This window comes from Marmota marmota, unplaced genomic scaffold, assembly GCF_001458135.2.
Source record: "Marmota marmota marmota unplaced genomic scaffold, marMar, whole genome shotgun sequence".
NCBI classification, from domain to species: Eukaryota; Metazoa; Chordata; class Mammalia; order Rodentia; family Sciuridae; genus Marmota; species Marmota marmota.
Genome location: NW_025999982.1, coordinates 10,504,781 through 10,532,695, shown reverse-complemented (window position 1 = coordinate 10,532,695; position 27,915 = coordinate 10,504,781). Strand labels below are relative to the sequence as shown.

Here is a 27,915-nt window from a genome sequence, read left to right as displayed (position 1 = left end):
GGTGTTGGGTATGGCATTCTGAAAGCTCATAAACAGTGCTAACAGTAGGGCCATAGGAAAAGAAAGTAGATTCATAAATGAACTACATGCCTGCTCTTGCAAGGATGAGGTACAGTCCCAATGTTATGGTAGTCACATTGTATGGCAATCTATAACCATGTGAGATTGGTGCCCCATCAGGGTCTAGCATTGGGCTGCAAAAAGGTCGGCTATTGGTGGGGTTGGGGAAATAGCTCAGTTGGTAGAGTGCTTGCCTTGCATGCACAAGGACTTGGGGGGTTGGACATTTGTCATTGGCCTTACCACATCAGTCAGTAGTGACTGAGCCAAAGCAGGGCTTCCATGTCTGACGTTCCTTGCTTACCATCTATACATAGCTACACTGAAGGAGCCCTAGGGAAGGGGCACTGTGAAAAGAAATATCCACAGGGCTATCATATTGTCTACCTGATGATCACTTTGTCCTTTTGCTTTACTGTGGAACATCGCTTATTTATTTATTTATAGTGGTACTGGGGGTCAAACCCAGGGTCTCATGCATTTCAGGCCTCAACCTTGCTTTTTTTTCCCCCCCTGGTATAGGGGTTTGAACCCAGGGAAGCTTTACCGCTGAGAACATCCCCAGCCTTTTTTACTTTTTGAGACAGGGTCTTGCTAAATTGCCCAGGCTCACCTTGAACTTTCAATCCTCTTACTTCAGCCTCCTGAGTAGCTGGAATTATAGGTATGTACCACCCTTGCCTTTGACTCTTTTTTATTTATTTTTATTTTTTTTAAGTAACTGTAGATGGGCAGAATGCCTTTATTTTATTTGTTTACTTATTTTATTTTTCAATATGGTGCTGAGGATCAAACCCAGTGCCTCAAGCATGCTAGGCAAGTGCTCTGCCACTGAGCCCCAGCCTCGACCCCAGCCTTTGAGTCTTAAGCATCACCATTTGGCCTCCATGCTACCAGGTTGCCATTATTCTCACCAAAATGAGAGAATCCAGTTCCACTGATTGATCTAATGACTCTAGTTTTCAGATCAAGGTAAGGACCCTGGTGGCCCTCCTCACTGTGTTTCTTTCTTTTTTTTTTTTTTTCTTAAAAAAGAAAAAAAGATATCCATGTTTATAGGCTTAGAACATTTCTGTAAACCATATAAGGAGACAACCTTTGGAGGTGAATTGGGAGAGCAAATGTTTACTCTTGACTTTATGCTTTTCTGTTTCATCTTGATTTTTCCTTACAAGGAAAAAAGACCAAATAATTTAATTTGGCTAAAACTACCTTGTGTGAGCTTTGCAAGCACTGACCAACATAAAGTTTTGTATACTTCGCCTCACATTTTCACTGACAAGGCCCAACAACTTCAGAATGCCAGATTCCCTAGGCTCCTTTCCCATTACTAAATGCACCCAAACTTGGAGTCTGCGCTTATTCCTGAGTCCTCTTCACTAACTCCACCTGTGATCTCATCCATCCCCAAGTTTCTGAAGATAACGTCACATTTCTATGTCTAGCTTGAACCCTCTCTTGTGAACTCCTGAGCCTCCACAGCACCCACTGGATGTCAAGGAGACATATGCATTTACATGTCCCAAAATGAACTCATCTCTACCCCCAAACTTGCCCTATTCACAGCCTTCCAAATTTCAGCAACTGAAATTTGGAAGGCTGTGAATAAGTACCTCCAAGCTGATAGTTGTTCAAATATATAACCTCAGAGTAAATGAATGACTGGAAAGTAGAGTCTGACTCATGCTGCCAGTTACCCCAATACAGAGTTACTCCTGTATGCCTTATAACATGTTTTCTGAATTACGTCTAAAGTTAACTCATGTTAAGTCCAGGATTTGGATTCCAACATTTTAATTTCTTTTGAATATAAGTCACTTTTTTTTTTCAAGCAAAGAAACAGAATCAATCCCTTCCAGGGATCCATGCCAAGTCTTGATATCTTCAGCAGAATGACACTATAGTACCAGGTGCTAGCAATAGGGTTAGACACTCTAAATAGCAACCACTTATCTTCATTTTTCATTAGCCAACAGCCAAAAGTACAGTCTTTAAAGGCATGATATATAGAACATCTTGATCTACAAAGGATAGAATGACCCAAATTATAATCAGGCCAACCTATTGGGAAATAAGATCAGAGCTGGCCAAGGATTGGTTATCAGAGACAGTGCTTATACTTTGAAAACTTACTCTGTGGCTTAAAAAAATTCCTGGCTCCTGTCACTGAGAAACAAAGTAAAAGGTATTACTGATGGATCCACACTAACGTGTGATTTTACAGAGGTCTTCCACCAGAATGTTGAAGGTAGAGTTAAGTGTAGGGGATAAGATCTTTTGATATTTTAAAAAGAAATTACTTAGTAACTAAGAAATTAGACATACCACACTCTTCCATTTTTTATGATAACAAATTGACAAAGAAGACTATTTAAAAGAAATGCTCAATCTAAAGAGGGAGGGAATGGTAACACTTTCCACAACAAAATAACCTCCTGCTTTCCCGATTAGCATTGCTATTCCTTCATGATAGAAATTAAGTTAAATTTATTTATTTATTTTTGTGTGGTGCTGAGGATTGAACCCAGGGCCTCACCCATGCCAGGCAAGTTCTCTGCCACTGAGCCATGACTCCCATGATACAAATTTATATGGAAAAACTTGTTGAGTTTTGCCAGGGCCAGGTGAAAAACACAGTGTTTTGTAATTAGCTAATTAAGCTCAATGAATATTTTTGGGATGGACCCATAAACTCTGGCCATTGTTTTGTCAAACATCTGCAAACTGCATAATTCATCAGCCCTTTGCCATAGTTTCTGTTCAGTATCTTTAACCTGGGTTCAGTTCCACTGTGACTTGTCTCAGGGATGAAGTGTTAATCATCCAAGTCTGGAATGTCACATAGGAGTAACCCGGGTAGCCTTTAGATGCATAGTGGGCAATGCACAGATGGTAAAATCCTGGTAGGAACACCAGAATGACCATGATCAGGACAGGTCTGCCCCACCGTTTGCTAATGTAGCCTGACAGCAGGAGGGAGTCTATGATAATGAGAAAAGCGCCAATCAAAAACAGCACAGTGACAAGTGCAATGGCCTTACAAGGGATCTTAGGCGGGCTTTTCTTAAATTGAAGATCAATGTAGCCATCATCTGTGCTGGAGTACCTTGAGTATTTTACTTTACTACTGGGGATTCCAGTAGCCAGATTAGTGCGAGATGGCATCAGAACACACGGACATAGTTACAATCCAAGCACCGTACCAAGACTGGGGCTAGCAAGGAACTCGCCCGAGGCTACCAGACCAGACAATGTCCCAGGCCTGACCGCACAGCTAATCTAACCTGGCACTGTGTATGGCCAAATGCTCTCCATCATGCTTGCCTGAAGTTGCATTCGGTCATGACTTGAATCTGCACTTGAATCTATTATATTTTTTTAAACATTTTTTTAAGTTGTTTAAGGATCTTTATTTTGTTCATTTATTTATGTGCGGTACTGAGATTCGAACCCGCCATGCCAGCAAGCACCCCCCACTGAAGTTCCCCCCACTGCGTTTCTTTTTTTCTTCTTTTTTTTTTAGAGAGAGAGAGAGAGAGAGAGAGAGAGAGAGAGAGAATTGTAATACTTATTTTTTTAGTTCGGTGGACACAACATCTTTGTTTGTATGTGGTGCTGAGGATCGAACCTGGGCCGCACGCATGCCAGGTGAACGCACTACCGCTTGAGCCACATCCCCAGCCCTGCGTTTCTTAATGATTTAGTAAAGCAAACGTTTTCTGGACCCCCTAAAAATAGGTGGCTGGGGTGGCACATAATAAACCCAATCCGGCACACTCATCTCTCTGAACTCTGATTCATTCTATAACATGCCAGCAACATTCTGGCATTTCATGCCCATTAACTGTAGGCTACCACTAAATCCAGGTTTTAATTAACCAACCTAGCAGACGATTACTGCCCTTCCCAGGTGCTTGAGCCAACACATTAAATACCAAGACTTGGATGAGCAATGACAATGAGTTTGGCTCAGCTGAACCTTACATTCCACCCTCCTGGGTCTAGTTCGCTTAGAATCCACTCCATACATGCCCCCGCAGCGCCTGCCCAGCAACAGACAGGCAAGGCCTGTAGCTCCTTCAGCCTGGGCAGCCTCCTCTCAGCATGGGCTTGTGTTTGTGTATCCAGCTCCTGCAGGGATCCAACTCATGAAGGTCCTGGAACCCAGGAGGGATAGGGGCAGGGAGGGCTCTGAGGATGACATTCTGATGTCCTGGAAGTAGGTTGCAGGTGGTTATCTTCATAGACAAGAAATTTGAGAATTATAAGTTCTTGGCCTTGTTCATGGCTGCTCAGATGTCTCTGTCCTGGGATGGGGGTATAGCTCAGCTGGTAGAGGGCTTGCCTTGCAAGCACAAGAACTTGGGTTCAATCCCCAGCAGCACACACATACACAAAAGTCTCTGTCCCATCTTAGGGCTCCTACTCTCACAGACCTTTACTTAAACCTGGAGAGCTGAAACTTGGGGAACCTTATGATGACCTCCCTGGCCAGCCCTCAGCTGCATTATGCCCTGTGTGTGTAGAAGGGGACTCCTCCATGCTACCATCGAGGTGCTTTGGTGCTTGCTCACAACTCTGTAAGATAAGATAACTTTTGGTTCTCCTTTCCCCTCTGTGTGTTCCCTGTGGCCATCAGAAGAAGTCAGTGACTGACTCCACGCCACAAAGAACCAGTCACGGGGTTGGGGTTGTGGCTCAGTGGTAGAGCGCTTGCCTACCATGTGTGGGGCACTGGGTTCAATCCTCAGCACCGCATAAAAATAAATACAATAAAGGTACTGTGTCCATCTACAACTAAAAATATTTTTAAAAAAGAACCAGTCACTTCGTCTCCTATCTCCCCACTTTCCCTATGCATCAGTCCCTGCTATCCCCAAAGATAATTTGACTAATGATATCATCTCCACATGCCATGAATCGCCTGGGTGCATTTCCCCTTCCACAGGAAGGCTTCTCCTGTACTCCTTGAATTTGTAATTGATACAATTCCAGTACTTGGTCTGGGGCTGCTCCTGGAGTCAACTTCTTTATGGGTGAGTATGAGCAAGAAACAGATGATACACTGACATTGGGTAATTTGAGGAGAGTTTAATAAAGGATCTATTTACAGAGGTGTGGACAGGGCAAAGGGAGACCCTAAGAGTGTAATATCTGGGTCTAGAAACTTGCCTGAAGGAGTGAGGGGAGGAAGCAGTGTCTGTGGAGGACCCTGCTGCCCATGGTGACCCTGCAGGGAGGGAAACTGAGGAAGAAATACACTGGCATCTTTCTCCTCCCTCCTTCTATTGCTCTCCCCCTCCCCTTGGCCAACCCCCCAAGCCTCCAAACCAGGGGGCAATGAGCCTACTGAAGGCACCTGAGGATGCTGGTGTCCAGGAGGCTGAATGGGCAAGGGTAGAGAGGGCCTGGTGGGGCCAAGGAGGAGACTGGTTTAATTGCCCCTCTGAGAAAGATCTTAATAACTGCCTTTGTTGAACATCACTCATTATCCCAATTACCCAGCGGACAGTCCTGCGGGGGAGATGCCATTATCCTCCTCATTTTGCAGATAGGAAATTGAAGCGGAGATAAGTGGGAGAACATGACCCAAATCTCACAGCTTAGAAGTGGAATAGGACTGGGGCTTGGTCTGGCTTCCAAGTCAGACTTGGGCCTAGCCCTATAGGCTAGGAAGTGACCACAAGAACATTTTGTGTGTGGAGAAAATCAAATACACCTTAAAACCAGTATAATGTGTGAACCCCTTATTTCGCTTGGCATATAACACTGTTACCACACGCAGTACTGCACTGTATTATTTATTTAATAAATTCTATGAGGTATGTAGATCATAATCATCATAATGACTTACTTCTGTAATGTTTTCCCTTGGTAGGCTGTGAGCCCCTGAGACTGGGGATCTGTATGCCAGCACTTGGCACTGTGTATGGCCAAATGCTCTCCATCAAGCTTGCTTGGAGTTGCATTCAGTCATGACTTGAATCTGCACTTGAATCTATTATATTTTTTTAAACTTTTTTTTCAGTTGTTGAAGGACCTTTATTTTATTCATTTATTTATATGCAGTACTAAGATTCAAACCCAGTGCCTCACACATATGAGGCAAGTGCTTTACCACTGAGCCACAACCCCAGCCCACTTGAATCTATTATAAGAAAATATCTGGCCTGCCATGGTGATACATCTCAGGCAGAGGCAGGATCTCAAGTTTAAGGCCAGCCTCAGCAACTTAGAGAGGCCTTGTTTCAAAATAGAAACAAAAACACAAAAAGGGCTGGGGATGTAGCTCAGTGGTAGAATGCCCCTGGGTTCAATCCCCAGCACTGCAAATCAAATCAAAACAAAACAAACCCACTCAATCAGTCAGTGTCTTATTCTGTTTTGTGCTGCTTTAACAGAATACCGAGACTAGGTATTTTTTTTGGGGGGGGGGGGGTTACTGTGGTTTGATCTTAGGGGCACTCAACCACTGAGTCACATCCCTAGCCCTGTTTTGTATTTTATTTATAGAAAGAGTCTCACTGAGTTGCTTAGTGCCTCATTTTTGCTGAGGCTTGCTTTGAACTAGTGATCTTCAAGTCTCAGCCTCCTGAGCTGCTGGGATTATAGGTGAGCGCCACCGCGCCTGGTGAGATTAGGTAATTTATAAAGAAAAAAAAATTGCTTCTTATAATTTTGGAGGTTGGGAGCTGGAGGCTGGGGGTTGTAGCTCCGTGGTAGACTGCTTGCCTCTCATGCGTGAGGTCCTGGGTTTGATCCTCAGCACCACATAAAAATAAAGATATAAATTAAAAAATAATTCTGGAGGCTGGGAAGTCCAAGATCAAGGGGCTGCATCTGTGAGGGTCTTCTTGTTGCATCATAACAGGGTAGAGATCTGAACTCATTTTCATGACCAGCATGCAAATATAAATTAATAAAAAAAGACTCTTGCATAATGAACCACTCTCCTGATAACAAGATAAATCCATTCATGAGGGCTAATCAAATCTTAAAAGTCCTATCTCTCAAAACCGTTGCATTGATGATTAAGTTTCCAGCACATGAGCTTTAGAGGACACATTCTGACTTCAGCTGACAGTCACCACTAGGTCTCTACAGGTGCTGGTCTAAGCACATATAGATAGATTAGAGTAAGATTCGTGGTCATAGTGAGATGAGCCAGGGATTGTGGGGGCATAGAAACAGGATTGGTTAATTCTGAGGCTAAGAAAGGATGGAAATTGCGGGCTCATTGAGGGAAAGCCTTTGAAGGATGAACTAAGGTACAACAAGGGAGCAGAAAGGCATTTCCTTCTGTGATAGATTTTTTTTTTCTCCCTGTGCCGAGGATCATTGAACACAGTCCCTAGAATTAAAATAATAATAATAAATAAAAATAGGGGCTGGGGGCTAGGGATGTGGCTCAGTGGCATAGTGCTTGCCTGGCATGTGTGAGGCACTGGGTTCAATCCTCAGCACCACATAAAAATAAACAAATGGAATGGAGGCATGCTTTCCATCTACAACTACAAAATTTTTTTTAAAGTATAATAATAAATATAAATAAATCATGTGGGTCTGGGCTGTAGCTCAGTAGTAAAGCGCTTGCCTTCTATGTGTGAGGCACTGGGTTCAATCTTCAGCACCACATAAAAATAAATAATGATATTGTGTCTATAAAAAAATAAATAAATCATGGGGCTGGGGATGTAGCTCAGTGGTAGTGCTTGTCTAGCATGTGCAAAACTCTGGGTTTGATTGCCAGGACCAAAAAAGAAAAATATTAAATCATGGATGAAAGATGTCTAGTGAGTTATACATGACTTAAAGGTATTCAGAGTCTATCTAGTCATGGAGGTTGATGCCTCTGCTTGCTACTTTCTGCTGAAATAACATCTAAGCCTTTGTGGTCTTGGTTGATACATAGAAAGGCTCTGGACACACCTGGATGAGGTTTATCTGTGTCTCTGTCTTTGCTTTATTCAGTTATCCTTGTTTTTTTTTTTTTTTTTCACCCAGGATTGAACTCAGGGGTGCTCCACGCTTTTGCTGAGGCTTGCTTTGAACTCTTGATCCTTCTGCCTCAGCCTCCGGACCTGCTGGGATTATAGGTGTGCGCCACTGCACCCAGCTCAATTATATTTGTTTTGTTTCCCTGCCTTCTTCATGCACATGGATGACTGTCCACAGGACAGGGGCCACTGGGCCCTAACAATGAAGATGCAGCTATTACAGGGAGACAGCACCTGGTTAAAAGTCAGGAGGCTTAAGTTCCAAACCCAGCTCGGTTATTCCTTTCCTGGGCTCAGTTTACTGTATTAAGGGGGGTTGCACTAGTGGTGTTTGAGGTCCCTCCTGATAATCCATAATTCGTTGCCTTGTCCTGCTTGGGTACAAAATGAAAATATAAGAATGATAATGCTGAGATGACTCCCATTTCCCAAACCCATATATTGTACTCTCCTTATTTTTGAGCAAATTCCATATTTATTGTGGCTTCAAGGACACCCAAGGTTAGTTTTAACCTCACAGAGATGTGATCATCCTGCACTCGATTAGTAGGCATATGGTAATAAGGAAGCAGAAAACCAGAGCTTCGAAGTAAGGGTGGTGGGAGCGGAGCCATGACCTCTTCTGAGGAAGAAAGTGAACCTGGTGAGTGAGGAAGGAATTCTGAGGCAAGAACAGCAGGAGATTGCCCAGGCAACTGACCCTGGCCACAGAGAGAGGGCTGAGTTCCCACTTCATTCAGTATTCTGTTAAATACCAAATGGTGTGCGGCAATTCTTGGCACTCACCATCCAGTTAGTGAAGAGCCTGCAAGTTAAAAGGCACTGTTCCCAACAAGGCAGCTTTTACTTCAGGTGCCAGCTGTAAATTTAGAGTCCCTAAGTCACCCATTCGTCTGTTACAAATTCGGGGGTCCCCACAATCCTCAGATTAAAAAATTCACTAGGGGCTGGAGGTGTAGCTCAGTTGTAGAGGCTTGCCAGACACGCAAGAAGCTCTGCAAAACAAAGCAAATATCACCACTGCAAAAAGAAAAGGAAGCGAAGCGCGCCTGCGTGTGTGTGCATGAAAATGGGTGTGTGCGTAGTGCCTCTGCATCTTTGCAAAGATGTGTCCGATTGCACGTTCCATTCTGGGCAAGCCTTCAAATTTTGGTGCGTCTTTCCCTTTTTATTCTGAAATACATTACACGTTGAGGACTCCGGGGTGGGCAAAATTTTTGCGTTTGAAATGTTTCTGCGCGGAATTGGTCAGCGTTTTCCAGTGCCCCCACTCCGCCCGTCTTGGCAGCTTGGTGTGGTCTACGTCCTCCCCTTCGTTTCCGCCCACGGTGGTTGCACCCACCACACCCGGAAGTGCTTTCTTGTTACCGTAACCAGGGTTCGTGGCCGAGGATGGAGCGGCGTGGCAGTTCGGGCAGCTGTGGCAGACCCCGCCAACCTGCTGAAGCAGCCCCGGCCTCGGTGACCCTGGCGCAGCTCCTCTATCTGGTTCAGAACGGCCGGGAGCTTCCGGGCCTGGAGAAACGCCACATCACGGCGACTCACGGCGACCCCACGGCGTCCCAGCTCCCGCGGAGGCCCAAGCCCTGGGAAGCCGCGGGTTCCGCAAACTCTACCAGAGCCACCGCGGCCCCGGAGCCCCTGCCATCCGCTTCGCAGACCCTCGGGTAGAAGAACAGCCCCGGAATAGCACAGCTCGGCGGACTCGAGGTCCTTTGCAGCTGGGGTCTGCGCCTGGCACGAACTTGCGACCCTGGATTCCCAACAAAGCCCTGACCTGTCTCAGCTGGACCTGATTCTCTCGGGAGCCTCGTAGGGGTTGCTCTGTATTGGTATTTCAGGACCATGTTTATCAGTTCTAAAAAATTCTGTACCAGTCGGCTAAAGTCTCCTACTTTACTACCTGCGACGCTGTTTTCAGTTCCAAAATACCAGAGGGGGTAGGGGGTGGGTGGCTGTATAGCTCACTTACAGAGCCCGTGCCTAGCTCCTGCAAGGGCCAGGGTGCTTGCTCATTCCAGCACCTGAAAACACTAATGGGTCTGACCTGTTAGTAACGTGCAGAACCTGATCCCGTTATTCTTGTAGTAACAGAATAATTCAAGTGACACTCATTTTCCAGAGGGCAATTAAAGTTGATGATAAAATTTGGCCTCAGAATGACTTTGAAGAATACTAAATATAACTCCAAAGCATTAAAAACAAAACCTTGGTTCCTAGAGCCAGCTGGGTCAGGTAAGGGGCTCGAGGATTATAGCAGAGGAAAAGTTCACAAAATCACCTTCTGAAGAGGATATGTGTGGGGCACAAACCTATAATTCCAGCAACTTGGGAAGCCCGAGAAGGATTCAAAATTTGAGGCTGGCCTCAACAATTTAGTGAGACTGTCTCAAAAGGGGCAAAAAACGAGGGCTAGGGCCTAGCTCAGTGGCAGAACACTCCTTGGTCCAATCACCAGTACCATACACACACACACATTTACTTTGTCTGAGTTCCTTAGCACCTCACTTTTGCTGAGACTGGCTTTGAACTAGAAATCCTCCTGCCTCAGCCTCCTGAGCCACTACTCTTTGATTTTTAAATTGTTTTCCCTACAAAACCAAGAGCATACCTGGTGTATATGTTGTTCCCTCCGCCCCCCAAAAAAGCCCATAGTAGCATATCATGGTTAGACCATACAGGTTTTCCCTGAAATAAGGATAGTCCCACAACTTGCTCAGTAATGTTATAGCATGAATCACAGAGGTAAGGGCACAATTTATGACAATTGTTTACTCATGTAGGATTATAAATTTAAAACCATTTTTGTTGGGGCTGGGGCTCAGTGGTAAAGCGCCCGCCGTGCACATGTGAGGCCCTGGGTTCGATCCTCAGCACCACATAAAGATATTGTGTACAACTACAACATTTTTGTTTTAACAACCGTGCGAGGCAAACAAGCTAGAGGATATCAGCTCTATTTTTGCAGTGCTGCAGACTAAACCTAGGGCCTCACACATATTAGGCAAGCACTCTACCACTGAGCTATAGCCCAGCCTGTTTCCATATTTAGTAAGAGATCTGGGATATAAATCCAAGGCTTCCCTTCCTACACCTATTTCTCCATGACTTTGCAATACATCATTTAAAAATAATCCAATTTCACAATGCTCTCCAATATTAAAAAGTAATATTTATAACAACATCTGTTTCTGGCAGGTTAAACTCTGGAACCAAACCCAATTAATTACCTCATAACCTGGCACATTTTAAGGCATTCTTATACCTTTCACTCAATTTTCATAGCTGTACTCGAGGGTCTTAAGAGCCAAAACTGCTGCAGAGCTGATCCCAAAGGAACATGGTTAAGCATGTTCTGTTTAACTGGGCTCTTAGATGGTAAGCTGAAGTGTTGGGAGCTGCCATATGGGAACTGAGTGCCCCTTAGCCCTGAGCGATAAAAATGTGGGATGTGGCAAGCCAGTCATGGCTGTGTGTGTGTGTGAACTATTGAGCATTGAGCGCACAAAGTGGACTGAGCTGATGTTGCTTCTCTGGGCGGGCCTCACTCTGGTCTTTTTACTTGTTCTGCCATGATCCCCACACAGCTCATGAGATGGGCATGGCCTTCCGGAAAGTCAGTCAATATGCCGGGAGCAGACATCACAAAGCTAGACTCAACCTTCCCTGAAACCTGATCCCTTGCCTCATTTGAATTGCTTATCCCCAATAAAAGGGTTTAGCACATGCTCCTTGCTGGCTTTCCTCAGACTCCTAAAAAGGCATTTCTGTCTCTGTGTGATAATATTTGTCAGCCCAGTTCACCTGGAGTGACCTTGAGTGTTTAGTTGTGGAACGCAACACTAAAACAATCAAGAGGGAAGTACCACTTTTAAGGGTAGACACTGATGAAGATAAACAGTATCCACTTTTTTTCAGGATTAGCATCCCCAGAAGCTTTGTTGATCTCCCTCATTACTAGAAAGATAAAGGACAATACTTCCTAAGTCCAGAATAAGGGGGAAAAAATCCAACTGAGTTGCCTGCCTGGGTCCTAAAAAGTCAAAATAGTGCTAATTTCATTCATGCCAAAACAAGAAAATGGCTCCCTTCTTCCTAATCTGGATTTTAAGCAGAATGCTGATCAGGGAAACCTGGAAATTGCATCCTGAATCCCAGGGGAGAAAATAGTCAGTAATGTAATTATAGATGACGTAGAAAATGAAAAACCCGTCACTCTATTCTTTTTTCGGCACTGAAGATTGAACCCAGGGGTGTTTTATCACTAAGCTACATCCCCCCACACACTTTTTTACATTTTCGAGACAGGGTCTTACTAAATTACTGAGGCTGGCCTCAAATTTGCAATCCTCCTGCCTCAGCCTCCTGAGTTGTTGAGATTACAGGTGTGTGCCATTGCACCTGGCCCGCCACTGTGTTCTTTATAGAAACACAATTGGCTGGGTGAACTTTGGTCTTCTGCAAGTCATGGAACCAGAAGACTAGCAAGATCACGGCCTGAGTGACCACATGCTAATAAGAACAAGACTTCCTCAGAGAAGATGTGTAAATCCTGAAAGAGAAGGGTCTATGAACACCCTGAAATTCTAAGCAAAATTTTGAGTACGTTGTGTTCAGGGTGAAAGGTTCCTCCTTTCTCAACCTTTGAGCTAGTGAAGGGAACTTAAGTCTGTTGCAGGATAGGATAGAAAAGCTCCCCATACACTTAGAGCCAAGGCAAGTATGATAGTTCACAAAACTGTCAGGCGAAACAACAGAGACATACGAGTACTTGGTTTTTGTGCTTTCTTCCCAAGTATTTTAAGTCTTTTCAAAACAAGGCTCTTGGGACCTCTAGATTCAAGTATGCTCCTGGACTTGGTCCACTGCTGCAAGAGGCTTAGGGAGACTTGTACACATGCCTGGGTTATTCATTCACCAATATTAAACAGCAGAGCAGAGGTGGTCAACGTGGAAAACAATTTTCCTTGGAACTGGGCTGTGATGAGAGGTGCCTGCCATGATCATAACCTACTGTCTCTTCCCCAATTCCTTCCTTCCAGTTTCTTAAGGCAGAAAATAATCTTCTGTGAAGATACTTGACAACAATTCCATCCAACAGAACACATGCTTCCGATGCACTGCTTTCAGATATTCTGAGGGAGAAAAATACAACTGCATCAATACAAATTCACTGAAATCTGACACTTAATAGTAATATCTGCAGCAATAAAAAGCATTTTCAAACAGTTAAGATTCCTTCCACAAAACAGATGACTTGGGCTGGGGTTATGGCTCAGTAGTAGAGCTCTTGCCTAGCATGTGTGAGGCACTGGATTTGATTCTCAGCACCAAATATTAATAAATGAATAAAATAAAGGTCCATCAACAACTTAAAAAAAAAGATTAAACAATAACAGATGACTTAAATCTTCAAAATTTTTTGGAGGCTGGGGTTGTGGCTCAGTGGTAGAGTGCTTGTTTAGCATGTGCAAGGAACTGGGTTTGATTCTCAGCACCACATTTATATAAGTAAATAAAGGTCCATGAACAACTAATAAAAATATTTAAAAAAATCTTTTGGGAACAACTATAATAATGCACCAATAAAATAATTAGAAAGAAAAAGTTCTTTTTTGAATTAGTTTCTCCCTAGTTCAGTTAAACAACCACAGCAAGAGAGAAGTTTTCTAGCCTGTAATTTTTTGTGTATGTGGCCCTGGGGACTGAACCCAAGGCTTTATGCATGCTAGGCAAGACCTCTACCAAGTGACAAAGCATGGCTCACTAAAAGTCAGACCAGTTTTCAGCCCTGCCTCACCTGGGTTTAGTTCAGCTGGCGGATGAGCTGATTGATGCGTTCACCCCGATAGCCAGGTAAGCCCATCTCCTTGAGGAAACCCACTCTATTTTTGGTAGCATGACGAGCAACAGAGAGGTGGAAAGGGCACAAGAACCCAGAGATCTCCCAAAAATGCTTCCCCGGGAAGGCAATTTCATGAATGAGGTCTTCCAGACAAATGACATCAAACTTCCCTAAAATATATAAAGGCATATATTCCTTTATTCACCATTTGTTCAGCATATACCAAGCTTTTATATGCCAGAGCTGGGCACCCTGGCATGTTGTTAGGACCCCCAAATCAAAGCCACTGAAGATGCTTGCTTTTTGCTCCCACTGATCCTTAAACTGCAGCACTCACCCAGATGCTCCTCAATCATTGTGTTGTCTGTCAGGGGGATGGTCTTATTCTTGACCCTTGCTTGTCCACGTTTCAAGATGAGTTCCCGGACAGACTTCAGATTTGGAAATCTATGTGAGGCAGAATAAAGCACAGCCTTAACTGGCACCTGGCATACTGCATTACAGTGGCTACTCAGTTCTGCAGTCTGAGAAGAAAAGGTGGGAGAAGTGATCCTGCCTATCCCCTTACCAGGAAGTATTTTATCATCAGAGGCTGAAATGCTTGTGAATACACAAATGAAGGAGGGGATAAAAAACCAGAATGGCAGAGCACTAATCTCCAGGATAAATAAAGAACTCAAAAAACTTAACACCATAAAAAACAAATAACCCAATCAATAAATGGGCTAAGGAACTGAACAGATACTTAACAGAAGAATAAATATAAAAAGTACAAAATCAACAAGTGTATGAAAAAATGTTCAACATCTCTAGCAATTACAGAAATGCAAGTCAAAAGTGCTTTAAGATTTCATTTCACTCCAGTCAGAATGGCAATTATCAAGAATACAAGCAGTACATGTATAATGGCATAATTTTGGTGTGAACATACTTTATATAATTGAAAAATTATATATTATATACTTTGAAAAATTGTGCTGTAAATGGGTAATAATGAGTGTAAGACATTCCACTATTGTCATGTATGTAAAAAATAAATTTAAAAAAAGGAATTAAAAAAAAAAAAGAATACAAGCAATAATAAATGTTGGCAAGGATGTGGGGAAAAAGGCAGACTCATACATTGCTGGTAGGACTGCAAACTGGTGCAACCAATCTGAAAAGCAGTATGGAGATTCCTTAGAAAACTTGGAATGAAGGGCTGGGGATGTGGCTCAAGCGGTAGCGTGCTTGCCTGGCATGCGTGCGGCCCGGGTTCGATCCTCAGCACCACATACAAAACAAAGATGTTGTATCCGCTGATAACTAAAAAATAAATATTAAAATCCTCTCTCTCTCTCCTCTCTCTCTCTTTAAAAAAAAAAAAAAAAAAGAAAACTTGGAATGAAACCACTATTTGACCCAGCTATCCCACTCTTTAGTCTATACCCAAAGGACTTAAAATCAGCATACTATAGTAATGCAGCCACATCAATGCTTACAGCAGCTCAATTCACAATAGCTAAACTATGGAACCAACCTAGATGCCCTTCAACAGATGAATGGATAAAGAAAATGTGGTACACATATATAACAGAATATTACTCCGCCTTAAAAAATGAAATTATAGCATTTGCAAGTAAATGGATGGAACTAGAAAATACCATGCTAAGTGAAACAAGCCAAACCCCAAAAAACAAAAGCTTAATGTTTTCCGAGAAGCAGATGCTGATCCATAGTGGGGTGGGGCAGGGCAGGACAGGGTGTGGGGTGAGTGGGTAGAGAAGAATGAATGAACTTTGGTTTGTGTAGAGGTGAGTGAGGGGAGGAACGGGGCTGTGGGGATGGGAAGGACGGTAGAATGAGAGACATTATTATCCTATATATAGGTATGATTACACTACTGGAGTGACTCTGCACCAAGTATAGCCAGTGGAATGAGAAGTTGTGTTCCATTTGTGTACAATATGTCAAAATGCGTTCTATTGTCATGTATAACTAATTAGAATTAAAAAAAAAAGTAAAACCAAATAAACAAAAACAACAACAAAACAACTAACCAGAGTAGCCCTGGCTAGGAAAGGGAAACCAGCAATTTAAATTTATAGATATAGGTGTTCATCAAGCAAAAAAATTGTTTCTAGCAAGGTGCAACAGCACATGCCTATAATCCCAGCTACTCAGGAGGCTGAGTCAGGATCATTACAAAGTTAGCCTGAGCAACCTAGCAAGATCCTGCCTCAAAATAAAGGGGGTGGCTGGGATTGTGACTTAGTGGCAGAGTGCTTGCCTTATATGTATGAGGCACTGGGTTTCATTCTCAGCACCACATGAAAATAAATAAATAAAATGAAGGTATTAAAAAAAAAAAAAAAAAAGGACAGGGTTGTAGGTGCAGCTCACTAGTAGTGTATATCTGGTAGAAAGTGGAGTGGGTGATAAAAACACCCAGATAAAACAAAACCACTACCTGGCTTACAGTTTACTCAAGATGGTGCAAGAGTTAGAAATTAAACCTAAGCCTTTTGGGGGTTTTATTTTATTTTACTGGTACCAGGATTGAATTCAGGGGCACTTGACCATTGAGCCACATCCTCAGCCCTATTTCATATTAGAGATAGGGTCTAACGCGTTGCTTAGCACCTCATTTTTGCTAAGGCTAGTTTGAACTCGTGACTCTTCTCTCTCAGCCTCCCAGCTGCTGAGATTACAGGTGGTACAGTGTCGCACAGCTTATTTTGTTTTTGAAACTGGTTCTCACTGCTCTCCCAAGCTGGCCTCGAACTCACAATCCTCTCAAGTATCTGGAATTAAAGTATTCACTACCTTTCTGTTGGATTTTAATGTTTGAGGAATACTATAAGCACTGCTACTAGTTCAGTTTCAAGACTCCAAGTGGTCTCTCTCTCTTTTTTTTTGGGCGGGGGTGGGGGTGGGTTCTGGGGATTAAACCCAGGGCCTCTGCATGCTAGGCAAGTGCCTAACAACTGAGTCAACATCCCTACCCCCTTTTAAAATTAGTGATAGGATTTCACTAATTTGCCCAGGCTGGCTTCAATTTGAAATCATCCTCCCTGTCTACTGTCATGTGCCACTATATCCAGCTCTTTTACTCATCTTACTCAGCCTAAGCCCTGCTATGGTAATGTCAGACCATTATTAGCATCACTGATCTCCTCCCTCAGCCTGTCCCATGTGCCAAAGTTCTTGATTTCTGGTGCCTATGATCACACTCAATGTCCAACATAGTAACATGAAAGTAATATCTTGTGCACACTCACACACTGAAATACAAGCTATTGTGAATTCACAGAGAAAACCTTACTTACCCCCAGGTCACGTAAGGTTCTACTATCCGTAGCATTTTTAGGCTTTTGGGGGTGACTTTAACAAAGACACCACTAAATATTTTCTTCAGACGAAGTCTTGCAATGGTCCTCTGCACCAGTAAACTCACCCCATCAATCCTGAAACAAATGGTAACAGAAATCAGGCTCTCTACAGTTTATGTCACTTCAGTAAGCACTTATAAAATTTGTGCCACCACACTGGCAGAGAAAAGAGACCATGCCTTAAAGTTCTCAGTTTGTTTGCATATGTATGTATGTATGTATGTATGTATGTACGTCCGTCCGTCCGTTCTGGGGATTGAATCCAGGGGCACTTTACCACTGGGCTATATCCCCAGCCCTATATTTATTTTTATAACTTTGTTATTATTTTTTTTAATGTGGTGCTGAGGCATGAAGCCAGTGCCTCACATGTTGTAGGTTAACATTCTACCACTGAGCCATAACCCCAGCCCCCTATATTTATTTTGAGACAGGGCCTTGCTAAGTTGCTGAGGCTGGCATTGTGCTTGTGATGCTCCTGCCTCAGCCTTCCAAGTTGGTGGGAGAGTTCAGTTTAGTGGAAGACGGTTTATAAATTGATGGTTTTCCTGTTATGTGGAACAGTGCCTAAGGTGCTATGGGACAACAGAGATGGTCCATGAATTTGTGAAAAAAGGAGTACATAGGATTTTGCATCTCTGGCTAAGGAACTTGGACTTGTTCTATGGGCAGCAAAAGCTACTGAAAATTTTGAGCAAAAAGGAGATGACCCGATTTATCTCTGACCATTACTAGAGGCAGCCTACAGGTCAGATCTGAGATTGCATAGAAATCCAGTCATGAAAGAGATTATAGGCCATGGTAGGAGGGTTAAAGACAGAGCTTGTAAATATTTAAAACTCACAGACTTCACAGTAAGAAGTACACTATTGTATGTAAGGATAGGGACATAAGGGAAATGCCATTAAATGTATAAGTTTCTTTATAGCACCGAATATGCTCCATCCATTCTGCCTTGCTTTAGTTCCTAGAAAGATGTCTCAATCCCTTCATTTCAGGACATTATATATATGGCTGGAAAGCCATTTCCCAACACTGGTGAACGCCATCCATGTCTTTCCAGTTGCAGATTTAAGTTCTTGCTTTAGAGAAAGTGTCCTCAAGCACCATCTCCAATCCTGCAATTTACTCTAATAACACTATTAGTAAATCTATTTTCCTAATGTTGCAGACAAAGACCATATTTGTTGGGTTCATCCCTGAATTCTTTGCATAATTTTCCATAGTGGCTTAGGCCCTTACTATCTTTGTATCTCCCTAGAAAGGGACCTAAAAGAACTCCCAACCTCAGGGAATCTGAAAAGACACCAGTACTATACCTTTGGATGCGTACAACAAAGGCCAAGGAATGTTTATCAGGTACTTCCAAAGCATGAGGTTTCATTTCTAGTCGTCTGATGCGCACGTGGTCACGTTTCTGCCGCCAAGAATCATGTAGGAATGATTCCAGTCGCTTAAATCTGAATTCTTTTCCTTTTCTCTGTTACAGAGAAGACAGACCATCATCATCACTCTGTGCCTACACTCATCTTTAATTCCAAAACAGTAATTCATGAGTTTCATGTTCTTCAAAGGAAAGCAAATAAGCATATTTCTATATCTTTTTTAAACAGGGTATTGCTATGTTGCTCAGGCCAGCCTCAAACTTGTGATCTTCCTGCCTGAGTCTCCCAATTGACTGGGATTTCAGGCATATGCCACCACACCTAGCTGACTCTGTTATACAATGAAAAATGAAAAACCCAAGTACAGGGAGTTGAGAAAATTCTAGAATTACTGGGAGAAGTTCCTTTCTTTTTTGGCACTGGATTTCACTGGGGGGTGTTTTGCTATAAAGTGACATCCCCCAGCCTTTTAAATTTTTTACTTGAGACTGGGTCTTGCTAAGTTGCTGAGGCTGATTCTTAAAATTGAGATCCTCCTGCCTCAGGTTCCTGAATTGACAGGATGAAAGAGATGCTCCACAGCACCTGGCTATTTAGAGAAGTTCCTGATACACAAACAAAAAATTAGTTTACATGCTGTTAACCAATGTTTACCAACATTATGTTAGGTACAAACTGTGAGCATTTGTTTCCTTGTCTCCAAAATACACGTATATTCAGAGACATTTAGTGGCTTGGCATGGTGGTACATGCCTCTAATCCCAGCTGAAGCAGGAAGATCCCAAGTTCAAGTCCAGCCTCAGCAACTTAGCAAGACCCTGTCTCAAAATAAAAATAAAGGGCTGGGGATATAGCTTAGTTGGTTAGAATGCTTGCCTCACATGCACAAGGCCCTAGGTTCAATCCCCAACACCACCAAAAAAAAAAAAAAAAAAAAAAAAAAGGGTGGGGATGTTGTTCAATGGTTAAATACTCCTGGTTTTTGCTCTGGTACCAAAACAAACAAACAAACAAACAAAAAACACCACACATTTAGTAAACAACAAAAGCTGTTGTATACACTTTTTGCCAGGTTTGTTCTCTAAAATAAAATCATTCAATATGAATCTAGAAGGAGCACTTTCCACTTCACACTTCACTTTTTTCTTAAGCTGCATTCCAGATTTTTGCTTGCACAGGTGTTGGATAAATCTTTGCTAAGTGAAGACACAAACCAGATACCTTGTCTATTAAAAAACTGGGGAGGGGGGAGCTGGGGTTGTGGCTCAGAGTGCCTACCTAGCACTTGCAAGCCACTGGGTTCCATCCTCAGCACCACATACAAATACATAAAAGTACTGTATCCAACTACAACTAAAAAAAAACCCCAAACCACAAAAACATTAAAAACAAAACTGGGAGAGGGGCTTGACAACACCAAATGTAGTTCATGCAATACAAATTCTAACACCGTCCTCCTGGTCCCCCAATATTACCTCCTTCTTTGCCAAAAGTGCCTGCTTTGCCTGGGTAGCTTTGAGGGCCTGATAAGCCTTCCTCTTTTTCAGGAGATTTTCTGGAACCAAAGGGATCTTTTTTCTTTGCCTAATAGAGAAAATTGATCAGAGATAATAACATTTAGGAAATGAAAGTTCAATGGGTTTCCAAACCACTCTACAAACTCCTGGGAACACTGCTGCCTTCAAACTTCTGAGCACCGAGTTTCTCCTAAAACCGATGGTTTCTGACTAATTCTCAAAATGAAGCCCTAACATTCACTCGTATCCAAAGCCTTAAAATCTTAAGAACCTCTTGGTTCCTGGTTCGATTACAACAGAACTTTTACTACCATAGGCTTTCATCAACTCACAGCGATGAGATCCTAGAAAGAACCCGTGGGGTTGGGGCGAGTGGAAGTCTACTTACAGGGCAAATAATGAAAGTCAGGCTGGGTGAACTCAACTCTGGCACTCTTCAGCTGCTGTCCCCTCCATACCTGTGTTTCCTAACCGCCTGCCTGAAAGTCAATCCTCGCTGTTCTAGGTAACCAGAACTAACCGCGGCCCCCTCCGCTAGCCCCAGCCCTACAGGACCTCACTCCTACTCTCTGTAATCTGAAGCCTTTTGTTTTCTCTTCCTACAGTCCACACATGCCTTACTTCCTAACAGAACAGCATAAACACCGTGGATGGCATCGGATATTCAAGTTCCCTCTCCCCTCGAAAAACTCAAAGACGCAAACACTTACTCTTCCTCCGCCATCTTTCCAGTGCTGCAATTACAGCTCGCGTGCACGTCCGCCAGGCGGGGAAGAGAGGACCCACTCTATGTTTAACTGATCATAGAGACGTCTCTTCTAGCTCACGCTGGAGGACTCGGGCCGCCAAAGCCCACTTTAGCAGCCCCAATGGAGATTTGCTAACCCTGGTTACTGCCAAAAGCTGCACAAAGCCTCCTGGTTCCCCAGCATTACCATTTCTTTCCCCAAAGTGCCTGCTTTGTCTGGGTAGCTTTTTCAGGAATTTTTAAAATTAATTAATTATTTTCCTTTTTCAGGAATTAATTTTTCTAGACCCAAAGGGATGGAGATTATATATATATATATATATATATTTTTTTTTTTTCTGGATACAGAAAATTGAGGTCAGCGATAATAACATTTAGGAGACGAATGTTCAACAAATTTCTAAACTAAATCAAAACTTGGGCTTCGGGGAACACTGCTGCCTCAAACTCCTATTTAGGAGATAAGTTTTTGACTCCAGTCTTCAAAATGTATCCCTAATATTCGCTCGTATCCAAAGCCTTAAAAACCCCGTGATGCCTGAGTGCGAACTCAAGCTTTTTACAGTCTATGACATTTCCAACGTCTCCTTTAAGCTACGTTCTCCTGGCTCCCGGTAACTTAGCGGTGAATTATAAAGCGCTTCCCACAATGCACTCGGCTTCCGCTGTGGCGGCGCCGCCGCCACCCTTCCGGCTTGCGCCGTGCAGCGGCGTCTGCGTGGCTCTGCGTGGCTCTGCGAAGGAAGTTTGGGGTGGTGTTTGTCCTCCGCAGAGAGCTGGCGGGCTGGCTTTGGCTCTTACGAATGGGTGGAGGTGTTTGTGGACGACGTAGGGTGTTAAAGAAGGTAGCTCCCATCAGCTCGGTTCCACAGTGACTCCCTAAGCCAGTTATTTAACCCCTTTGTACTTCGGTTTCCTTATTCATGAGGTGAGGACCCTCCCTGGATCCTGGGCTGGCCGGATTCGTGCTCCTGCCGGCATAAGAAATAGGCAAACGAGGGAATGCGCTAGGGTGGTAACACTGATAGCTTGTGAGGGTTATGGCATTCGATGACGTGTTTATAGCACAATGCCTAAGAGTAAGCAGTCAACATTATATTACTTATTACTGTAAGTACCCGAACTAGAAATGCCTCCTTGCCACCTCATCCTTCCCTTGTGTATCTCTCATCGCCTGGAATATGCTTTCATCTTTCCCTGTCTACATAAAATCCTGAAAAGTCGATTCATCTCTGGAGACCATCAAATCCCTTCTCAAACATTCATTTGTGTGAGAGTCACTTGAGCATCTTGTTAAAATGCCGATTTTTATTCAGGAGGCCGCTGAGGTAGATCAATATTTTTCATTTTTAATAAGTTCTACAGATCAGTGCTGCTGGTCTATGGGCTACACTTGACCTAGCAAGGCTCTCGAGTTCTCTTTTCTTTCTCTAAGTTTCTTTTAGAGTGTAAAAGGATAGTTCCAGCATGGCTCCGTGACTCACGCCTGTAGTCTGAGCTGCTGGGACGGTCGCTTGCGTCCAGAAATTCCAAACCAACTTAGGCAACATAGTGAAACCCTGTCTCAAAAAAATGAGGCAAGCAAAAAACCAGAGAGTGGCCCAAGTTGTGTTTTATATGTTTTGGTTGTAGGTGTATTTATTCCCTCACCACGTGATTCTAAGGGTCCAACCAGTTTTCGCAATCTTTTTTTTTTTCCCTTTCTTTTTTGTGGTGCTGGGGATTGAACCCAAGGCCTTGTGCACGTGAGGCAAGCACTCTGCCAATTGAGCTATATTCCCCAGTCCCCAGTTTCTCAATCTTGGCACCTTCAACATTTTGAACCAGAGGCGGCTCAGTGGTTCAGCGCCGCGGGTTCAGTCTCTAGTACTGATAAATAAATCAGGGGGACATATTTCAGTGGTAGAGCACATCTGGGTTCAGTCTTCATATCGTGCCCCACACACATAAAGATATCACCACAGACTTTATCCTGTACCTTGGCTTATTATTTCTCTAACTAGGTTGAGTACTCTTTGAGAGTTGGGGATTTGATCATACTTTATTTTCTACAACACCTATTACAATGAGTTTCTTCAGGGACTTATTCAATGAGTGGTTGATTAGAAATGCAAGGCATATTAGTGTGTGCTAAGTAAGTCCACCAGAAAGAACAGTGCCATGAACTGAGCTGCTCACTACTTAACCAATAAATAAATGTAAAAGGACAACACAGTGTTCAGAATCACTAGCCTGAAGGTCATTCTCACTCAGCATTTTGCCATGTGTCTTACTTTGTAAAGAGGCAAAACAGAAGGGTCACCAAAGTGTAAGACATCCATTAAATAGCAAATAAGTGACAAAGATAAATCAATATTTTGTAACCTCCCTTGTGTATGGATAAATGGTATTCTGTGATAACTGACAATATGAAGGAAAGGATTCAGGAAGTAGCTTACCCCTGCCAGTAGATGGTGCTAGGAGAAAATGCAAAGCCATCATTGTACCGGACTGACCCAGAGGAAAAGTCATTCACTAACTGCATTTGTGTTTATTGAGCATTGACTGTGTGTCTTAGCACTGGGGAGATAGAAGGTTTTTCCCCTCAAGAAGTTAATGAATGAATGTAGCATGGCTTCCCACAGCCTTAAGCACCTTACTCTTGGGGCTGGGATGTAGCTCCGTGGGACAGCACTCCTGTAACATGTGCAAAGCCCTGAGTTAGATCCCCAGCACCACAAAACAAAAAATAAAGTCTTAACTCTTTTTAGCGTATCCTCATAGGCTTTGTTCTCTTCTAGCTACTTCAGTTGTTCATTGTTAGAGAATGGCTAAATAAATTGTGGAAGATGATGTAGTTGTTTTTTACCCTTTTGGCTTGCCAACATCCATTCTCATTTCCAACAGTATCCCATTCCTTTTGTGAAATGGTCTCTCTCTCTTATTGAGTACAATCTTGGCAGTGGTGGGGGATATCAAATCCAAATGTTTGTCCTCCCAATACTTAAGTTTTAGAGGGTCAGTGCAAGATTTTTAAAACTTTTTCACTTTCCCAGAGGAATGGGGTATGAGACTTCTCTGGGATTTTGAATCATTTTTTAAACATTTTTTATTTTTTGGAAGTAGTTGGAAACAATACCTTTATTTTATTTATTTTTATGTGGTGCTGAGGATTCAAACCCAGGGCCTCACATGTGCTAGACGAGTGCTCTACCACTGAGCCACAAATCCCAGCCCCAGATTTTGAATCTTGAGCAAAGTGATTATAGAACAAAGTAGGAGGTTCTGGGAAAGACTTTTTAAGGATTTCCACCTACCAGGACCTTTTGGTGTTTCTTCCATCTTCTTTTCAATCCTTATCCTCCCTATAAAATCCCTTATGCTAGTCACCAAAATTGGTTTCTGTTGCTTACAGCCAAAGAAACCTGACTATAATAGTCCCAGATAATTGGTTATAAAACTTGAGATACAGAATAGGGTAGAACAGAATCTTTCCAGGTTTTTTTGTTTTTATTTGTATGTAACACTTTTAGAACAATATAAGTGGTGCCGATAGAAGTTATTTGTTATTTGGGGAAGTGGGAATTGAATCTAGAATGGAGGGGAAGCCATGTTTTTGTTGTATGCTTTTTGTTTATCACATATGAATGATAAAGCTTGTTGAGTAATTATATTCTTCAGATTTAGAAATCACTTGGCTATGTTTTTGTTTATTTTCTGCAGTACTTGGGTGGAACTCAGGGCTTCATGTATGTTAGACAAGCCTTCTACCACTAAGCCTCACTCCCAGTCCTTTTTTAAAAACATTTGTTGTTGTTGTTGTAGATGGATGAAAAACTTTTTATTTATTTTTTAATGTGGTACTGCTGAAGATTGAACCCAGTGCCTCACACGTTAGGCAAGCACTCTGCCACTGAGCTATAGCCCCAGCGCCCATTCCCAGCCCTTTTTGAAAAAAAAAATTTTTTTTTGAGAAATTGCTAAATTGCCCAGGCTGACCTTGACTTGGGATTCTCCTGCTTTAGCCTCCAGAATAGCTGGGATTACAGGTGCACCTACCATACCCAGTGACAATGTTTTTAGACTTTTTTCCCCCCCTTGTACTGGGAATTGAACCCAGAGGTGCTTTACTGAGCTACATCCCCAGTCTTTATTTTTATTTTGAGATAGGGTCTCATTAACTTGCTGAGACTGGCCTCAAAACTCGCAATCCTTCTGCCTTAGCCTCCCCAGTTGCTGGAATTATAGGCATGTACCACCACACCCAGCGTTTTTACTCTTTAGGACAGTATTTTGTGGTTATTTAACTCCAGGGATTCGTTTCCTAATATCTCTGAGTAAATTATTTCAGTATTGCTGCATTTCTGGATTATTTGGAATCTTTTTTTTTTTTTTTTTTTTAAACTTGAGATAGTTAAGCAATGCCTTCTCAAACAGGCAAAACTGCCACCCCTGACATACCCTAAATGGGGAGCCATCTGTAGGTTCCTTTCTGCCCCAATTTTCTTTCTTGGATTATAACTCTCCTTGCAGTCTTTTTGTTTTTGATATGGGAATTCAACTCAGAGGCACTTAACCACTGAGATTCATCCCCAGTCCTTTTTATTTTTTGAGACAGGTTTTTTGCTAAGTTGAATAGGGCCTCCCCAAGTTGTTGAGGGTGGCCTTCAAAGTGCAGTCCTCCTGCCTCAGGGAGCAGCTCGGGGCATCTGCAGAGAGTGGCAAGGGGTTATTAGACAGAAGGAAGGAGAGATGAACAGATAAACCTGGAGTTGGGGAAGACAACGTGAACAACAGCTTTTGATCCTGATGAAAAACATGCTTAAGCATGTGGAAAGAAAAGGGAGATAAGAGGTGAGGGCAGCAGTCTTTTGAGGGTTGAAGATAGATAAAGAAAATGAGCTTAAGAAATAGTGCATATCAGGAAGGACCAAAAGCCATACAGAAAACACCAAACCTTTTCTGAATTATTTCAGGGACAATGGAACGTTATTTCTTACCCATAAGTAGAGGGCCAGGATGAGTCTTCTTACTTTACGAGCAAAGAAACTTAGATTAAGAGTAACTTATAGAAAGGTGTATTTGATTATGTGTTAGATGAGGTACTGGAACCCATTCCTGCTGCACTTCCTGTCCCTTTAGTTGCACTGCTTTTCTCTGACCTTGAAAAGAAGTGATTTCCCCCCCAAGGATCTTGAACCTTCACAAGTGTTTTCAAAGGCCACGCCACACCAGCACATGCTCCAGAGGGATGCAGATCAGGGTTTCTCATAAAGGTCTTTCACCTGCAGCAATGTGGACAGGCTATTTATATTTACACAATTCAGTGTGTGTGTGTGTGTGTGAGTATGCACACGCAGGCGAGCACCATGCTAGGAATGGAACCCAGGGCCTCCTGCATGCTAGGCAAGTAAGAATCCACTTCATAATCTGAATGTGCTCCTACTATTTGTATGTATGCTGAATCAGATCTCTGTATTATTTAACATTATAATGACAAAAATCCATTCTTTTCATTCCTGTAGAAAGTATCATACTTTTTTCTCAGACATAACTCTGAAGAGCCAGGGCATGGAAATAGATGGCAGCTCTCTACCAAGTGACAGTTCAGAAGGAGTCTCAACATCCCATTTTCCTCTCTCCTGGACTCTAGGCAGTTCTCAAAAGTAACTTGTGTATTTGTTCTTCCCTATCAAGACTAGGGTTTCTTCTTCTTTTTTTAATGTTTATTTATTTATTTTTAGTTGTAGTTGGTCACACTATCTTTATTTCACTTATTTTTATGTGGTTCTGAGGATTGAACCCAGGGCCTCGCATGAGCGCTCTACCACTGAGCCACAATCCCAGACCCTAGACTATGGGTTCTTAACCACTGAACCATATCCCCAGCCCTTTTTATTTTTTGAGACAGGGTCTTGCAAAGTTGCTTAGGACCTCACTAAGTTGCTGAGGCTGGCTTTGAGCTTGTGGTCCTGCCTCTGCTTCCAGGGCCTCTGTCTGGGATTACAGGTGTGTACCACCATGCCTGGCAAGACTGTGGGCTCCTTGAGAGAAGAAATCACTCCTGTATTGTCCACCTATCCCAAAGTCTAGCACAGTGCTTGTCACAGAGTCAACTCCTCAGGAACGGTTTGGTAGTCTAGTCAATGCTGGATTCCAAGAGGTCTTCTCTATGCTGAAGAGGACACTTGAGGCTGAGTCAAGCCAGACCATACAGCCCAGGTCCTAGCCTCTTGAAGATAGCACAGCTAGTCTGAGCAATGCTGTTTCAGTGCCCCCAGCTATGGGGGTTTCTTTCTTTTCCCTTACATTTCCCCCAATAACCCACAGACTGCTTTTTCTGTGTCAGCTAGGCCCCCTTTCCTGGAACATGACCTCCTATACACAGGGCTGAGGGTTTTCATTGTTCTAAGAGAAGATGTCTGGTCTTTGCTCTGTGCATGCCCCGTGGGGAATGCAGAGACCCTGATTCTAACCCAGCAGCCAGGTAGTCCTTCCTTCTAACTCCATTTCTCGGGCATTTCCATTGCAAGCGGCCTGAACAGGGCAAGAAGTCCTGCTGGACAGACATTTATCCTTTGCAAGAAGAAAAGTGTGATCTCAGGGCAACACTGCAAATGACATCAAAGGATCCATTCGTCCACTGATATAATTATTTTAACTTCTATCAGTATTATGAGAATGACATCTAGTTTACATTAATTACTACAGAATCTTGATTTTTCAACCACTATTAGGGTAAGAGGAAGCAGTTAGACCATAAAGGAGTGCAAGTATAAATTCTGGATCTCAAAGAAAAAATTTCCTTCCTGAAACACATTTTACCCTCTGGAAGTTTCCCCAATAAACACTTTGGGTTGAGTCATACTTGTGAAGGTAGGAAGTCACAAATGGATCTCTTGGGGCTGATTTTACAGATGTGGTTACAGAGGTATTTCTCCATACATCTTGGTCAAATATGGGAATCCAAAGAGAAACATTAATTCTGGAATAAGTCTACATAAAATATTTTT

The 27,915-nt window shown here is 42.8% G+C and overlaps 2 protein-coding genes and 1 pseudogene across 2 annotated transcripts; 1 reads left to right on the top strand and 2 right to left on the bottom strand.

Annotated features, from left to right (window-relative positions):
- Positions 1–2,875: 2,875 nt before the first annotated feature.
- On the bottom strand, positions 2,876–3,618 carry LOC107144075 (annotated as a pseudogene).
- A 4,977-nt stretch (positions 3,619–8,595) lies between these two features.
- Positions 8,596–9,938, top strand: CUNH6orf226 (chromosome unknown C6orf226 homolog). The gene has a single exon (XM_048805329.1). The coding sequence runs from the start codon at positions 9,450–9,452 to the stop codon at positions 9,726–9,728; it is 279 nt and encodes a 92-aa protein (XP_048661286.1). The 5' UTR covers positions 8,596–9,449; the 3' UTR covers positions 9,729–9,938.
- A 2,315-nt stretch (positions 9,939–12,253) lies between these two features.
- Rpl7l1 (ribosomal protein L7 like 1) lies at positions 12,254–21,037 on the bottom strand. The gene is made up of 7 exons (XM_015487741.2): positions 20,886–21,037; positions 20,134–20,242; positions 18,593–18,753; positions 17,211–17,348; positions 14,240–14,349; positions 13,858–14,072; positions 12,254–13,192 (listed from the first exon to the last, which is right to left on the bottom strand). The coding sequence occupies exons 1-6, from the start codon at positions 20,897–20,899 to the stop codon at positions 13,864–13,866; spliced, it is 741 nt and encodes a 246-aa protein (XP_015343227.1). The 5' UTR covers positions 20,900–21,037; the 3' UTR covers positions 12,254–13,192; positions 13,858–13,863.
- Positions 21,038–27,915: the final 6,878 nt, after the last annotated feature.